Source organism: Limulus polyphemus, unplaced genomic scaffold (genome assembly GCF_000517525.1).
Source record: "Limulus polyphemus unplaced genomic scaffold, Limulus_polyphemus-2.1.2 Scaffold5498, whole genome shotgun sequence".
NCBI classification, from domain to species: domain Eukaryota; kingdom Metazoa; phylum Arthropoda; class Merostomata; order Xiphosura; family Limulidae; genus Limulus; species Limulus polyphemus.
This window is the reverse complement of record NW_013671108.1, coordinates 11,926-30,909: the sequence shown is the minus strand read 5'-3', so window position 1 is coordinate 30,909 and position 18,984 is coordinate 11,926. Positions and strand designations below refer to the sequence as shown.

Genomic DNA, 18,984 nt, shown 5'->3' with positions numbered 1-18,984 from the left:
TAGTACACAGAATTTCCACAGTCACTTTAAACTTAACCTCCTTTATAACATACGCTATAAATCACAGTGATTCACACACTTCACTTATGGTGCCTACTGTTCGCTTGACTCAGTTATCTATATCTTCAGTCTATCTGCATATCTCTCTATTGCTGGCTTTATTTGCCGGGCTTATATACTAAAAAAAGAGGGCGCCTGGCAAATGCTCGTACATTCGCTTGGTTCCTCGATAATTCATGATCCTTCTAGAAACTCCAGCTCGCATGGTCCCAGGGTCGCGTGACTTCCGCTTTCGTTAAGTTAAGTTGGAATAATGAACACAGAATAAATACTGAGTAGGTTATAGAAATATAAATTCAACTTTTGTTGAATAGCGTAGGGGGGGATACTAATTTGGACGTAAAAACACAAACTTAGATTTATGTTGGAATAGTGAAAGGAAAACAAGTACTAATATGTTACAGAACTATAAACTTTTGTTGGAACACTGGAAGGAGGTTAATTACCAAGTTGGACACACAAACTTAGATTTTTGTTGGAACAGTGAAAGGAATAAAAATACGGAATAGGAAACGCAAACATAAAGTTAAGTTGGAATAATGAACATAGAATAAATACTGAGTAGGTTATAGAAATATAAATTTGTATTGGAACCCTGGAAAGAAGACAGTACTGAAAAGGATAAAAGGACAAATCTCTGTTGGAAAAGTGTATGGAGGTACCAAGCTGGACATACAAACATAGACTTTTATTGGAAAATTGGAAGGAGAACTTTACTGACTAGGACACAGAAACAAATATTTGTCGGAACGGTTAAAGGAGATCAAGTACTGACTAGGATAAGGAAATATAAATTTTTGTTGGAAAAGTGGAAGAAAGGCAAGTGCCAGTTTTGGACACACAAACATAAACCTTTTTGGGATCAATGGAAGAAGGACAAGTACCAATTTTGACAGAGAAACAAACTTTTGTTTGATTAGTGGAAAGATGACACTACCAATTTGGTGACATAAACATAAACCTTTTTTGGAATAGTGGAAGGACGACCCGTACCAATTTGGACACAGAAAGAAACTTGTTGCAAGTGCAGAAAGACGACTAATGCTAATTTTGAAACACAAACATAGAATTTTGTTGAAACAGTGGAAGGAGGACAAATAATGAATAGGATACACAGCAAAAAAATTGTTGGAACAGTGAAGGAGGCCAATTACCAATGTGGACACAAAAATATAATTTTTTGTCGGAACAGTGGAAGGACAACCAATACCAATTTGCAGACAGAAAGAAACTTTTGTTACAAGAGCGGAAGGAGGGCAAGTACCAATTTGGACACACAAACATAGACTTTTGTTGTAACAGTCGAAGAAGGACGAGTACCAATTTCGACAGAAAGAAACCTTTTGGAATGGGAAAAGAGGACAAGAACTGAGTAGGAAACATAAACAAACAGGAACAATAGAAGGAGGATAAGTACTAATTTTGATATATACACATAAACTTTGATTGGAATAGTGGAAAGAGGACAAGTACCAGTTTGGTCACAAATATAAAGTATTGTGGGAAGAAGAAGAGTTGACTACGATATATAAATATAAACTTTTGTTGGAACAATGGAAGGAGGGCAGATACTGAGTACAACACATAAATTTTTGTTGGAACAGTGGAAGTAGAACAAGTAATGAGTACGTTTCAGAAATATAAACTTTTGTTGGAACACTAGAAAGAGGACAGTACTGACTAGGAAACAGTGGAAGGAAATCAGGCATTGACTAGTATAAGGATACATAAACTTTTGTTCGAAAATAGAAGAAGGACAAGTGCTAATTTGGACATAGTTTTTTCGAACAGTGGAAGGGGATTAAGTACTGACTAGAACACACAAGCATAAAAAGTTGTCTGAACAGTAGAAGGAGGACAAGGAGAAATTTGAAAATAGAAACGAAATTTTGCTTGAATAGTGGAAAGAAGACGAGTATCAATTTGGACACACAAACATGAACTTTTGTTGGTACAGTGAAAAAATAACAAGTACTGACTAGGACACACAAACAAAGTTTTGTTTGGACAGTGGAAAGAGAACAAGTACTGAGTAGGACACATAAGCATAAGCTGTTGTCTGATATCTGGAAGGAGAACAAATTTTTAGTGGGAAACACAAATAAATGTTTGTTGGTACAGTGGAAGGAGTTAAAATTTTGAGTGGGACAAACAAAGAAATCTTTGTTGGAACAGTGGAAGGAGGAAAAGTACCAATTTGGACACATACATAATCTTTGTTGAAAAAGTGTAAGGAGGTGAAATGCTGACTAGGAAACACGAACTTAAATTTTTGATGGAACAGTGGAAGAAGGACAAACACAAATTTGGACATATACACACAAAAAAACTTTCGTAGAACAGGGAAAGAGGAAAACTATCAATTTGGACACACAAACATAAACTTTTTTGGAATAGAGGAAGTAGAACAAGCACCAAATTGGACACAGAAACATAAACTTTTGTTGGAATCCTGGAAGGAAACCAAGTACCAATTTGAGCACACAAAAATAAACTTTTGTTGGAACAGTAGAAGAAAGACAAGTACCAAACATAAAGTTTTGTTGGAACAGTGGAAAGAGGACAAGTACTGTTTAGGACACCCAAACAAACTTTTGTTGGAACAGCGGAAGGAGGACAAGTACTGTTTAGGACACCCAAACAAACTTTTGTTGGAACAGCGGAAGGAGGACAAGTACTGTTTAGGACACCCAAACAAACTTTTGTTGGTACAGTGGAAGGAGAAGTACTGACTAGGAAACACAAAAGTAAACGTTTATTGGAATATTGGAAGGAGACCAAGTACGGACTAGGACACACAAAAATAAGTGTTTGTTCAAATAGTGGAATGAGATGACACAAAAATAAGTTTTTGCTCAAATTCTGGAAAGAGAACAAATTCTGACTAGGACATACGACCAAACTTTTCTTGGAACAGTGGAAGAAGGAGAACTACAAATTTGAACATACAAACAAACTTTTGTTGGAACAGTGGATGGAGAACAAATACCAATTTTGAAACAGAAACAATTTTTTTCGGAACGTGTAAGGAGGAAAAGTACCAATTGGAACACAAAAACATAAAAGTTTGTTTAAAACAGATGATGGTAGACAATTTGGACACAGAAAAACTTTTGTTGGAAAAATGGAAAGAGGACAGAAATTACAACTGTGCATCTGTAGATTGGAGGAGAACATGTATTAGCTAGGATATTTTATTATGTAAAATATAAATCTTGAATAGAACTAAATGTTAAAGATCACTAGGGAAAAGAGGAAGACGTCGGAAAATAATTTACTCACTTGTCACACCAGGAGGGTCGTATTCTATGAATGAAGAGGGCATGGATTCTATAGAGGTTTCTATTTCGTTAGGCTCAGTGGTGACTACTTGTTGATTTCTCGAGCCGTCATTTAAATTATTGCCAGTAGTTACCATCCAGTCATCATTGGTTGTGCCATACATTTCTAAAAAAATAATAATAATAAGATATATACAAATTTCTCAACAAGCAAAATACATAAACTAAATATCTGTTCATGTTCCCTTTTCTATAGCAGAAAATGTCTATTTTTTCAGATGTTGTTACAATAGAAGAGAACTAAAAAATGCCAGTATAAAAATACACCTCGAACCGACAATTTGCTGATTTACAGTAAAATCTGTATTTAAGGAGAGCATTATGTACGTTTAAAAAGATTTGTCTATAAACTAAACCTTCATTATATATATATATAACAATCATTCTTGTACTTAATGACAAGTTGAAGTTGGTCTATAAGTACATGTTAGGTATCGGCTTGTTTGTTAATGTCCAGTAGAAATTCTTTCCGAGGTACTTCAACGATACAAGTCCTTTCTTGATTAAACCAGTTTATTCTTTCTCGATACAAACTTTTAGTAATTCCACAGTCAGTACGTTTCTCTTCACTTTAAACTTAACAACTTTTATAATACATGCTATAAATCGCAGCTATTCACAATCTCGATAACTTCACTCTCTACGAGTGCAAAACACTCACTAGCTAGAAACAGAATCGTAAACTACCCGAAACTCACCATAACTACTGTTCGCTTTATCCTCCTGGCTTTTCTCTGGCAGGCTTATATACTAAGAAAGAGGCATCTCCAACATTCGCGGAGTTCGCGATTATTCGAGAAATTCACCATGCATGTTCCCAGCGTCACATGATTTCCACTGTCGTAACACTGCCCCTTCCTTAGTATTGTTCGTCCAGAACAATACTAACTTACATTAAACCAATAGATAATTAACAATAACTTAATTAAATGTACAGAATTTACAAACACAAAATTAAAATTCAACAAAGTCTTAATTTTTACGGAACGTATCTTCTTCCGTACTGGTCTCCGTCTCGTTGGCTTCTGCTTCACGAGGGGTTCATCTGCTCCATCAGGAAATGTCCTATTATCGGTAACAGTCACATCAGTGGTAGTAACTTCATCAAGAGCTTCACAGGTGTTATTGTTGTATTTAACGGGAGGTTTACTATACATAAAAACTACCTCATCTTGTCCCTACGGTTAAGTACAGGTATTATTGTTGTATTTAACGGGAGGTTTACTATACATAGAATCTGAATTGAATACGTGTTTTTCTGTATTATTCTGACATCTTGTGCATCGTGGAAGCTACCTGATATATTGAATTTATTCCTTTGGCCGCATTTTCACTTTCGTTGTCGAAGTGTTCGTAGATGTTTAAAATATTAGAACCAGAGATAGGCTTAAACTCTTTCATGCGTTATTCTAAGCAACGCGTGATTGAGACCACAAAGAAACACGTGACAAGATACATTCCGAAAGTAAAGTTAAAAAACAAAATAATTCAAGAAGTTTTTTTTTTGTGGAACACTATATATATACCCTGTAGTTGTAGTCTTTCTCTGTGACTGTGTGGAACACTATATATATACCCTGGAGTTGTAGTCCTTTCACTGTGACTGTGAGTAGCACTATATATACCCTGGAGTTGTAATCCTTTCACTGTGACTGTGTGGAACACTATATATACCCTGTAGTTGTAGTCTTTTCTCTGTGACTGTGTGGAACACTATATATACCCTGGAGTTGTAGTCCTTTCACTGTGACTGTGAGTAGCACTATATATACCCTGGAGTTGTAATCTTTCACTGTGACTGTGTGGAACACTATATATACCCTGGAGTTGTAGTCCTTTCACTGTGACTGTGTGGAACACTATATATATACCCTGGAGTTGCAGTCCTTTCACTGTGACTAGCACTATATACACCCTGGAGTTGCAGTCCTTTCACTGTGACTGTGACTAGCACTATATACACCCTGGAGTTGCAGTCCTTTCACTGTGACTGTGAGTAGCACTTAGCTTGTTTGTTTGTTCACCAGGCTATCGTCTTATGTTCTTTATCTACTTCCCTTCTCAAAACCGGGTAGAGTTTCTTTCTCGACAGTGGCTTTTTCAGGTGACACTTTTCAGCAGCGTCATTTGTTCCGTTGTTCACTTCATCCCAACTGAAATGTCCTGGACAGTGATAACACCAAAGCCTGTTGGCATGCACCATCTTTGGCTTACCTTAGGCAATCACCGTCCAATAAAGATCCCTCTCAAGAGAATAGCTCCGGCAAAACGACAAGAGATAGAAAAGGTCATTTGTGGCAGGTCATCAAGTAGTAGCCATTACAGTGGCCAATTTCTCTAATGGGATGATAGAAAAGTACACTTGGACAGGAATTGACAAAGTTTTGTAATAGCCACCAAGATGACTGGGATGTCTTACTCCCTCCACTGTTGATGGCCTATAGGACAGCAGAGCATGCAACCACTGGATGCACTCCAGAAAAGTTGATGTTTGGTCGAGAACTTCGGTTGCCAATGGATCTTTTAACAGGACGCTCACCTTATGAAGAGTTGCTTGAGAATGTGCCAGATTTCGTGAAAGTGTTATCGGAAAGGATGGATAATATTCACCATCAAGTGCATTCAAATTTGAAAACGTCTGCTGATTCGATGAAGTTATGTTATGATAAGAGATCTACTGAAGTCAGCTTCGTACCAGGAGAATGGGTGTGGTTGTATAATCCCAGGAAGATCGAAAGGAAGTCTTTTAAGTTGTCTTCTCCATGGGATGGCCCATATGACATAATGGATCGTCTCTGAGACGTTACTTTCCGAATAAAATGTGGTCGGCAAGGTAAGCCAAAGGTGGTTCATGCCAATATTTCAGTTGGAACGAAGTGAACAACGAAACTGATGTCGCTGCGGAAGACATGTCTCCTGAAAAAGCTACTGTCAAAGAAAAAAATCTACCCGGTTTTGAAAAGGGAAACAGTGAAGCCTTTAATGAAGTTACTACCACTGATATGACTATTACCGATAATAGGACAATTCCCGAGCAGACGAACCTCACGTGAAGCAGAAGCCAACGAGATGGAGACCAGTACCGAAGAAGATACGTCCCGTAAAATTAAGATACTTTGAATTTTAATTTTGTGTTTGTAGTGTTTGTAAATTATGTACATTTAATTAAGTTATTGTTAATTATCTATTGGTTTAATTTAATTGGCTATTGTTCAGGACGAACAATACTAAGGAAGGGGCATTGTTACGACAGCGGAAGTCACGTGACGCTGGTAACACGTGATGAGTGTCTAGAAGATTCGAGAAGATGTTAGTGTGTGCTATGCGCGCATTTTTGGATGTATATAAGCACGCCAGACAAAAGAGAGGATCATTCGGGACTGGAATTGCAGACAGGCAGAAATAGAGACGAATAATTGAGTCATGCGCGGTAGTAAGTAAAGTGCGTGAATCGTTTGGTGTGAATTATAGTGTGTGTTGAAGTTAAAGTGACTGTGGAAATTAAGTGTATTGCAAAGTTGTATTAAGAAAGAATAAACTAGTTTTATTTAAGAAAGGACTTGTATCGCCAAAGTTTCTCGGAAAGAACTTTTATGGATAATTAACAAACGAACACAGAGACGTAAGAGTATTAACTTTACGAGGGGCATACACTCCAGTTGAAAACATTCTAATATAGTCTTGGCCAAAATGTTAGAATATTTTGTAACAAATAAAATCGTTATAATTAAGATGGAATACAAATACACTAAGCACTGTCAAACTGAGAAATGCATATTATATTAAACATCTACGTATGTAATTTGTATAATGAGACAGGTTTTATGGACATTATAAACGGTTTTTAAAAACAATTTTATCAGATATCTGTAGAAACATGTTTAATTCAGCATTTCACCTATCACAACAAACATATATATATATAATGACAAAATATAACCTCAAATTATTATAAATAGCATCAGTAACCTTACATTAGTACTTGGTTAATCCTCCTCATACTCTAATAACCTTGGTAAGACAACGTGATTTGTTGTAGATGAGGTTATTGATGTAATCCGCGATGATTTCATCTCAACTTGTCACTCGATGGTGCTACAACTCAGCTATAGTAGCTGGTTAAGGGTCTTGGTTAGCTATTTTATTTCTCAGTTCTGCTCAACAGTTCTCAATGAGATTACAATCTAGAAACTTTGCTGGCCATGGCAATCTTGTAACTTCCTCCTGGTCGAAATATTCTTGTATAATATGCATGCTGTGGGCAGTGGCATTGTCATCCTGGAATATAAAGTTATTGTCAAACCTTGCAGTGACATATGGCAGAAATATCGTCTCCATGTAATGCCGTAGGATGCACTATTGACGTTTCCCTGGAGAATATGAACAATAGTTTTCCAGCATGATAAATAGCTGCCCAACCATGCACTGCACTACCTCCTGTGTGTTCCCTGTGGGAAAGACCTCATTTGTTCTTCAGGCAAAGGACAAACACGTATCCAACCATCAGCTTTAACAAGCCAGAAAGGGAAATCATCTGTAAGTTGGCATGCTGTCTTGCACAAGTTAGATGGTGAAGGAGGTGAATTCTGGTTAATATCGTTTTGTAGAGAGCCCTGATTACAAAATAACCTGCTTTGGTCAGTCTCCTACACACTATTTTTCTGGGTACCCTGGAATGAATATTTTCACACCATTCCTGTCTTATGGCGTTAAAACACTTATTTTGATCTTGACATGTTAAACTGGTCAAAACATGGTTATGGCCGGCAGTAGTTTTTCGGTGTATACCAGTAGACTTTCCTGGGAGAACATTTCCTGTAGTCTGATGAAGTTTTAGGATTCTGGCAATGTCTATTTGCTTTATATCATTTATGGACAGTCAAACAATTTAATGACCTATAAATTCTGGTATGTCATGGTAGATGACTTTAAACTCAGTACAGAGAAATTGTCTGAACCAAGTGTTGGCCGTTTCGAAAAATATTATACCAAAATCACACCCTTTTATACAAAATAGGTGTGTATGTGGTTTTTGACAAACGAATACAGATCAGAATAACACCTCGTATCATATGCTACCTTCTCTGTTACTACTAGTCAATAACTAATCCATGCATGTAGACAATAACATTAATAAAGAACAGTACACAAACATTTAGGCCAATACTGTATTGTCAAGTAAAGAAAGACGAAAATCACTTCTTTATCAAAATGCTGCTAGTTTTTAGCAAGATGATTATGACATAAAATAGGATAATTATTAAGTTAACTATATTTTAAAGGTATAAAACTGTCATAGAATATTAATCATGTATACTGATGCAATGTTTTTTATGTTTGGCAAGTTTTTTAGATTGCAAACATAATGTAAGATGAAAATAGTTATCTTGATAATCGTACATCAAAAGGAAATCGCCTCAGTGGGGGTCACCAGGTGAGTAGAGATCGAAGGATGTTACCTGACAATTGCATAAATATTATGTAATATCCAAATGATGCTGATCCCTGAAGGTTACATAACTGTTACATAATATACACAGGATACAAACACCTTCGAAATTTAATTGTATTATGTACATTTTACAAAAGCAGGTGATGATTCTATAGACAGGCCCAAGGACATTGTTACTATTCTTCCATAGGATTACATACATATTTCAACTAACATGTCTTAACTTATGTTTATAGTTTTCATCTATATAGTTAATTGTATTAAATGTATTCTACAAAGGCAAATGGTGTCATTACAAGGAAATAGTGTTACTAAAATATTTAGCTACTGTAGTATATAAATATAGTTTTCAATGCTATATTTAATTTGCATGACATACATTTTTGCATTTTCTGACATTTCTATAAGGAAAGAGATGCAAATTTAATTCTCTAGCTAATATACAATAAGTTAAATGTCATGTTTAGCATTATAAGTTAATCTATATAATTGTTCCACTGAAGTTTAGTTTAAAATGATCTATGCAAATGGTTATGTTTAAGCATTACTATTGCAAAAAAAATTATATTCTTACGTTTCTGTACCTGTTTTAACAAATCTTTGTCTAGAGATTGTTTCTTGCTGATTTGGAACGTTATCTATAATGATGACTGAAACTATTTCCACAGATAAGCTAGATAAACTCTGATTTTAGGAACAGAGGTAAATTGTCAAAAATGATTATATACCACTCTATGTAAGTAAGTAATATCATTACCATTTTTATGTAGAACTTTTCATTTCAAAAATCGATCGTTTACTACAGATAGGTCAGTGTAAACTCTTTCAACCTTATTGCTTAGTTAGTTTGATCCATCACAGCTGATGGCATGTTGATGAAGCTGATGTGGTATTTTTGAACTTCAACAAGCTAAACTTGAACAAGATAAACTTCACATTGAACCTGTTTTAACTCAATTTGTTCAAACTCTAGATAAATTCTAAATAGTAGTTTATAATTTTCCTTTATTAGTAGTACACTTTATAATGATTTTAACATATATTAGTTTAAATAATTTTTGACAAATTTGAAAGTCTATTTCTGTACATTTAGTTCACCAAAGCATCTAATACATTTTTCACAAAGGAACATAGTTTATAACTGAATATGTTTGAGTACTTTTCTACTATTTTCTACAAAAAAAAACATTAAATTTTGTTTTTGAGCTGCATATAAAAGTTAGTAAACATGTATTATTGATATTTTCACGTTACATAGCGATACAAAACACTGATTTTATATAACACTCATCAATAAATTACACACCATGAATATGAATTTCTAACAAATATGTTTGAACATCTAATAGAAGTCTCCATTTATACTTTCTTATATAAAACTCATGTTTCATTATAGCCCAATGTGTTTTAAGCAGGTATCATTCATATATGTAAGTAAAATCACAGACTTAACAGGTATCACACATACTGAAACATTTATTAATAAACTTCAAAAATTAGATATACTATTTCCAAAAACTACAAACATTTTAGTTTAAGAAATAATGACCTACAGCCTAATGCAACAATATCTGTGGTATATATATGTGATTGATCTAGTAGAATAAATCACTGAAAACTAAACTTACGAGAAATTCCCCGAATTGATTCGAGTTAATGTTATCATAGAAAAATTATTCCTACAAAACATATGTACATGAAATCCATAACTAATTTGACCATTTGTCATGCTGGATATTAGATCTTTTGACACTCCATTTCCTCTCCCATATTACTTAAAACTGACGTGTTTCACCATAGGTTAATATGTGATCATCAATATATGTAAGTAAAATCACAATTATCACACATGCTGAAACATTTATTAAACATGTCTGACAGTTAAAAACACAGTACATTTGTAGTTATATTTAAGTGCAATAGAATTATAAGTTAAAAATTAAGGACAAGTCATTTTTCAATAAATTGCCCCTGCCCCGGCCCTGCAAGTTCCCAAAGTTAGTGCAACATTCAGTGTTTGCGATTGCTTGGTTGAAAAATTGGGTCAGAGGTGACCGACGTCATTCAAGATAAACAAGGCCAGTCTTGGTCGGCTTTCTCTCTCTCTATGCCATTTTTTACATGAAAACATGTTGGTTTGTTTATGCGAAAACAATTCGTTTATTCTGGACAAAATGTTCCAGAAGATATACAACTATGTTTTTTTGTTGTTTTTTTTTTTGCTGTGTTGTTTATGGATGTGGGAATGCCAAGAAGGTATCTCTGCACGAGTTTCCACGTAAGTCAGAAAAAAAACGGCACATGGCTTAGATAGAATTCGTATCAAAAACTCGTGATAAATGGAGTCTGACTGAAAACTGCCATGTATGCAAGGAACACTTTTTGGAATCAGATTTCGAAAATAAGCTACATTTTGTATTGGATTTGCACAAAAATAAAACGAACAAAAAAAACTGATGCTAAAGAAAGATGAAGTGCCGAAGTTCGTGGGAGATCCAGTCGTGTCCGACCACCTGTTCGAAAACGAAAGGCATGCAGGGTAAACTCAAGTTTTAGCTAATGTTTTAAGTGCAATATAGAATTGTGAGCAATCATTCAAGTTTTATAAACACACCAGTAGATCTTTTAAAACAAAAAATGTTTATGCTATTATTTACCAAAAAAAAGAGCATGAACAAACTATTGTCTGTTTCATTGGAAATGTTAATATGCAGCATAAAAACATCCTAGATCTACAATATCAATTATTGAAATGTGACCCCAGCTATGTTAGCTTTTCCAGTGCTAAAGTATACTTAGTTATATGCATACAAATCGGCGCATGAGCAGAATACATTATCGAGAGTCCATTAGCTGATATTAGATCTACGTCTAGATATAGATCCTTTACTTGAAAAACTAGAATTTACTCATATATTTACTATATTATAGCCCATGTGATCATATTGATGGTTGTACATTTCATCCCATTTTTTGAAATTAGCAATGTAAATCAGTCTTTTATGACATTGTACCATATAACTTTTGAAACATTTCCATATCAAGAAGGATCAGACAAACTGTCAGTCCTCGTCCATTTTGGTCGACATGTCAACGTTAGACATGTTATCATCAGCAAACTCTGGTTCAGACATATACCATGTGACTGACACATTTTATCCATCTTCCTCTTCATCTGATGTGGCCATTTTTGTTTACCTTGTGTGACGTAGGTTTGCCTGTCCAGTTCGCCATGTGGCGCTTCCACTAGTTTTTCTTAAAGCTAGCCATCCATGACCACCATGACCAAATATGGCTTGGAGCCACATGAACTTGAGTGTTTCATGACCTTTTGAATCACATTATTGTTAATGCAGTACAATATACACATTCAAGCACGAAAAATGCCCTATAGTCTGTGGTCTTTAACAAAACTTCAAATTAGAAAAAGACGATTTTATCCAAGATTTATCAAAAATAATGTGTATTTATACTACCTTTGAAGATAACAATAAATAGTTATTTGAATTTTATTGCTTTATTATTTCTTATAACAAAACATGTTTTTTCTTTGACATTTTATAAAACCATCATATTTATTGTACAATGTCTAACATTACAGAATATAATTTACAACCAAACTAAGTTGTATGTTCACTATACTTTAAGTAAAAGTTACTTAATAAAGAAGGGATTTTGTATATCATTAAACTTAAAAGTCAGTAAAAGAGAAATTTATATATTCATGATATAGAAAGCTAAATGTACATTCATGGCAACCTCTTTCTCAAGATTTGAGATTTAAATAGGAAGTTATTTTTGTTTTGAATTACTACTGTCTGTTTTCGACCTAGAATTTACATATCTGTAGTTTAAAACTATTAATTGTTCACAAATATAACTTACCAAGATCTATACATAATCTAACTTCTTCAGGTGTAATTGTTTATACTTGTAAAGACATAAAAGTTTCATCCATCATACAGTTTGGGCCATGTTCGTAAAATTTATTGGTGTGGCAAAATCCAATGAAAAAGGTGACAGCTTGATAACCTTTGATATTTAGGAATAACATAAAATTAAGCATTTATGGATTGTAAAATTTTGGATTGTTAAGAGGAAATTAACTGTCATACGTATCTAGTACATCTCAGTTAGCATACACTTCTTGAATTGAATATTTTTAACACCAGTTAACAAAATTTCAAGTATAATATAGGAGATTACAATCATGGATCAAGATTAATTATCAAAGACGAAAAGGAGACCTCTATATTCTTAAGAATCATCCATCCATGCATTTAGCTTTTCTTAATTTGACACTTCACTTTACTAACAGTACTACCACTGCACTGTCTATTGTCGTCAGCAAAAGAAAGAAATGTTAGGATTCGACTTCATTAGCAGCCTCGAGGTATCATGCTGAGGCCATCCACATACATGATTGAGGATCTGAAAAGCATAGACATGCACTCTGATAATAGGAAACATAGTGTTAGGACAGCGGAGGTCACGCGACGCTGGGAGAATGTGCTCTGGAGTTTCTAGAAGGATCATGACTTATCGAGGAATCTCGCGAATGTCCAAGTGTTTGCCAGGCGCCCCCTTTTTTAGTATATAAGCCCGGCAAATAAAGCCAGTGATAAATAGATATGCAGATAGATTGAGGATAGAGATAACTGAGTCAAGAGACCAGTAGGCACGGTAAGTAAAGTGTGTGGATCACAGTGATTTATAGTGTGTTATAAAAGTTGTTAAGTTTAAAGTGACTGTGAAAATTCTGTCTATAACAAAGTTGCATCGAGAAATAATAAACTAGTTTTAATTAAGAAAGGACTTGTATCACTGAAGTTCTTCGGAAAGAATGTATACCGGAAATTATCAAACGACCAGATACGTAACAGTATATTGTGTAATAATAGACATTGTATAAACGAGATGGGTTTATAAAATGTGAACGAAAAGATGTTTTTTCTTGTAAACCATGTATTCTATCATAACAAATAATAAAAACAACAAAATTTAAATATGTTTGTCAAGAACTATTTTATTGCTATCATAGTAATTTTATTGATTTAACTTTTTCTTAACATTTTTAAATAGGTTATAGATACACTTTATTTGTGATAAATCTTGGATGAAATCGTATTTTTCTAGCTTGAAATTTTGTTAATAAATGTTTCAGTATGTGTGATAATTGTCATGTCTGTGATTTTACTTACATATATATTTATGATATGGTGAAACACGTCAGTATTAAGTGATATGGGAGAGGAATTGATATGTTTTTTAGAGTTTCTAAAGAAATTTTCTATGATAATATTAACTCGAATCAATTCAGGGAATTTCCCCTAAGTTTAGTTTTGATAAATAGTATTTTAGTATGTCTTGAAGTTTTTAATAAATGTTTCAGTATGTGTGATACCTGTTAAATGTGTGATTTTACTTACATATATGAATGATACCTGCTTAAAACATATTGGGCTATAATGAAACATGAGTTTTATATAAGAAAATATAAATGGAGACTTGTATTAGATGTCCAAACATACGTGTTAGAAACTGATATTGTGTAATTTATCATAAAAAACAGATAAATATCTAACATTTCATCTTTAGTCTCAACAGAGTAGAATTAATTTACTTTTTGTTAGTGAATTATCAACCTAAGAAGTACCTATTCTTTCAGAATATTTGTAGACAGAACCTGTCTGAACTTTTCACCAATTGTTGTATGTCAGGCACAGTTAATTCTTACTGCGTAGTGAGCATAAAATGTTTTGTTGTAAAGTACGATGAACGAATTGTAGACTAACGTTTTCGTTTAGAAATTACATTAAACATCTTACATACTGAGCTTAACAACTAGTAATATAGACATAATGTAGAATGTACAAAGTTGTATGAAAACTAATCCAAACGAGGCAGTCCAGTGTTTTATAAACTAAAATGTTTGCAGTTTTCGTAAAGATTATTTTAGTATATCTAATTCTTGAAGTGTTGCTAATAAATGTTCCAGTATGTGTGATACTTTATTTTGTGATTCCACTTACATATGATAATGATATCTGCTTATTTAAAACATATTGGGTTATCATGAAACATGTATTTTATATGTCATGAGTATTTTGTATTACTATATAAAGTGAAAAAAAAATCAATAGACTATGTTTAATGACTTTTAAATTCAGTTTAGATTAACTAAATTGATTGTTTTGTTGCATGAAATAGAAGAATACCATACAAACGTTTTTGGGTATAAACTATGGTCATTTGTGAAAAATATATTGGATGCTTCTTTGGTGAATTAATAAGCTTAAATCTTATAGTGTACACAAGTGAACATTTAAAGAGATACAGAAATAGAATTTCTGAATTGTCAACAAATATTTAAACTAATACAAAGTGTACTACTAATAAAGCAATATTATAATTTACTATCTAGAATTGATACAAAGCTTGATTGGTTTGATTTTTCTTGAATTTCACATAAAGTTACACGAGGGATATATTAGCCACCGACCTAATCAGCCTCAGACAACGGGAAGTCCTTTCCAGACCCCGCAGCTAAACCCTAACGCAGACATATCCAGTCTTGTTAGAAGTCACATTCCAGACATGAGTGTCAGCAATAGGGGTGATTCAGTAAGAAGGAAGCCACAGGAATTCGATGGAAAGGCACCGTGGGAATCACATAGAGCACAGTTTGAGCTCCTGGCAGAGATGAATGGATGGACAGAGAAGCAGAAAGCAATATATCTGGCAACGAGCTTCAAGGGACAACCACTGGAAATACTTGGACAGTTGACAGCAGCCGACAGACACAACTATAGAGCACTCGTAGCTGCTCTAGAACTCAGGCATGGAACCCAAAATCAGTCCGAAGTCTACAGGGCTAGGTTTAGGACAAGACTCCGTGTTAAAGGGGAGAGACTGCAAGAGCTGGTACAGGACTTAGAAAGTATGGCACACAAGACCTACCTAACTGTGCCACCTGATCTCCTCAAGTTCATGCTGAGAGATCAGTTTGTAGACGCCTTGGGTAGTCCACAACTAAAGATACAAGTAAAGCAAGCACACCCCTCTACTATGCAGGATGCAATGGTCAGAGATCTTGAATTCGAATCCTATGTTAAGTCCAGCACAAAGGTACCAAGGTTGGTACAGTCGTGTGGATTCAAGGCCAGAAAAGGTCAACTTTCAGAGAAGTTTGAGGGACTTTGCTGGCACTGTAACAAACCTGGCCACAAGATAGCTCAATGCTGGAAACTTCAACACAGGGGAGATGATACAGCTGGAAAGGCTGCTACCCAGAAAGGCTGTTGGAACTGTGGAAAGCAGGGACATATGAAGAGCCAGTGTAAGAAGAATACTACCAATAAGTCGGTCTCGGGGAAACCAGTAGTGGTTCGTGTTGAGGGACGCCTACCAACTCCCACCGTGAAAGTCCCAACAGCTAAGTGTAAAATGGCAAGCACACATAGTGTCTACGTGAAAGGAAAGCTGGATGGCCAAAAGTACAACTTTGTCATAGATTCTGCATCTCAGCAAACCCTGGTGCTAGATCACAAAGGAGTACCACAAGCCATACAGAAGCTTTGTGGTGTCACAGGACATTGTGTAAGGTTGTGGGGACCAGTGTGTGTGACTATTGAGCTCATAGGCATGAAGAACAGACACAAAGTATACTTGGCTGACTTTGAAGACCCATGCATACTAGGGTTGGACTACTTACTACCGAGGAAGTGTGTAGTTAATATTGATAAAATGACATTTGGGAACAACAAAGGCCAAATTCTGGTAAGTGTTAAAAGAGAGGTTGGACTAACCACGTGACATCAAGCTGAAGTCAAAGTGACTGAAGGAGTTGATGATGGTGAAGTGGAACCAGCTATAGATATTAAAGCAGAGCAGGAGAAAGACCAAGATTTGAAGCCAATAATTGATTTTCTAAAAGCAAGTGTTTTGCACCCTGCTTGGGAGAAAGTGTCTAGCTTAAGCCCTGTGACAAAGAACTATTGGGCCCAATGGGACCAATTGAAGCTTGAAGATTGTATTTATCTCCGGAGATGGGAAACTGCAGATGGGAAAGTGACGACGTGGCATATCATATTGGCATTCAATATATCATGTAGCTTCCACAATGCACAAGATGTCAGAATAATACAGAAAAACACGTATTCATTTCAGGTTCTATGTATAGTAAACCTCCCGTTAAATACAACAATAACACCTGTACTTACCCGTAGGGACCAATTGAAGTAGCTTCTAGGTATAGTAAACCTCCCGTTAAATACAACAATACTACCTGTACTTAACCGTAGGGACAAGTTGAGGTAGCTTCTATGTATAGTAAACCTCCCATTATATACACCAGTAATACTTGTACTTAACCGTAGGGACAAGTTGAAGTAAATTCTGTGTACAGTTAATCACCAGTTAAATACAACAATAATACCTTCTCTTAACTGTAGGGACAAGTTAAGGTAGCTTCTAAGTATAGTAAACATCCCGTTAAATACAACAATAATACCCATACTTAACCGTAGGGACAAGTTGAGGTAGCTTCTATGTATAGTAAACCTTCCGTTAAATACAACAATAATACCTGAACTTAACCGTAGGGACAAGTTGAGATATCTTCTATGTATAGTAAACCTCCCGTTAAATACAACAATACCTGAACTTAACCGTAGGGACAAGTTGAGATATCTTCTATGTATAGTAAACCTCCCATTAAATACGACAATAATACCTGTACTTAACCGTAGGGACAAGTTGAGGTAGCTTCTATGTATAGTAAACCCCACCTTTAAATACAACAATAATTCCTGTAATTAACGACAAATTGAGTTAGGGTCTGTATATAATAAACATTCGTTAGATACAACAATGATACCAGTACTTAACGGTAACTTGAAGTAGGTTCATCGAACAACACAAACCTGGGGCTTCCTTCGACGTAACCAAGACCAGGTTCAGACGCCGAGGCGGCATCTTCCAGCTGCCGCTACTGATTTTAACTACCTTCGTGGAAATCTGTCCTACCATGCATCACTCCTCGTAGCACCTATAATCTATTGTCGTTCTTTTTTAGAGGTGTTTACCTCACTATCACTACTGGTGAGACCCGCCTCTCTGTAAAAACAAACTACAAAACCAAGCTCCATGCCGTCCACCGTATTCATGCTAAAACTACAGGTTTACCGACGCACTTCATCAAACTTGTAACTACCTCAAAAAAACATAGCTGAAATCATCCTAAATAATGCAGTCTCGTACCATATCTTTCATTCTAAAGCTGAAATGGCACGTCGTAACCGACCTCTTCCCCGGTCTAATCAGCCACTACTGACTCTCAGAACCAACACTCAGACACGTACGTTATCACCAGTTAATTCTTCCACCTCAACGAGCCAGACATCCCTAACCCCGAAGTTAGTCTCAACCTCCGATCAGTCCATTTACACCGAAACAACAACAACAAAAAAACCAGGACTAATCGTCCTTAACTGACGTCTGCACCTTCGCCACACAATCTACTCAGACAAAACCTTTCCAAAGGAAAAAATTCACTCAAATTCTTGAGTCCTTAGAAGTTCAACCTTCCACATCCCATTATGCCAAACCTTCCGGCCGCATCCACCCCGTCGACCAGCGTATTTCAACAATTACGTCCATTCCCCAAGAACAGATAGCACTACAGTTGAGCCAAGTACACAGTTCTCCTTTTTCTGCCATCCCCTGTCCAGTGATGATGAAAGTTCACACGTCATCAATACTTATCATAAACATCGTTTAAAAATCTGTATGTCAGGAATGACTTTATGAAATATTAACCCTTTAACTGTTGCCTCCTGCCTTCTCCAAATCTGTATAGCCTTATAAGACACTAACTGGCAATTATTGACGTCAGCTAGTGAAAGTGGGTTTTCTCGGGGTTCTCCCGCTCCAACCCCCCCCCCCCCACATCTAATTCTAGGCGATAGATCTACAGATCCCCTTTCTTCCTGAAGGACCGTAAGTCCCATATCGGCCGATTTTTTCATGCATTCATATTAGTTTTTGTTGTGAGCTTCCTTGTTTTTCTTTCCGCCTTTTGCTTGCTGCCATATCAAATCTTCGCTGTATACTGTATTTTGCCCCCCAGTG

At 35.5% G+C, this 18,984-nt stretch overlaps 2 protein-coding genes across 2 annotated transcripts in view; both read right to left on the bottom strand.

The window, feature by feature from the left end:
• Positions 1 to 18,115, bottom strand: part of LOC111089188 — a 22,060-nt gene extending 3,945 nt beyond the window's left edge. The window contains exons 1-2 of the mRNA XM_022401216.1: positions 17,778 to 18,115; positions 3,343 to 3,507 (exon numbers count right to left, since the gene is read on the bottom strand). Of these exons, the coding sequence (XP_022256924.1) occupies positions 3,343 to 3,507; positions 17,778 to 17,883 (271 nt within the window). The 5' untranslated portion in view covers positions 17,884 to 18,115. The remainder of the gene's footprint in view (positions 1 to 3,342; positions 3,508 to 17,777) is intronic.
• Positions 1 to 18,984, bottom strand: part of LOC106472658 (mucin-2-like) — a 67,047-nt gene that overhangs the window by 36,138 nt on the left and 11,925 nt on the right. The window lies entirely within an intron of this gene.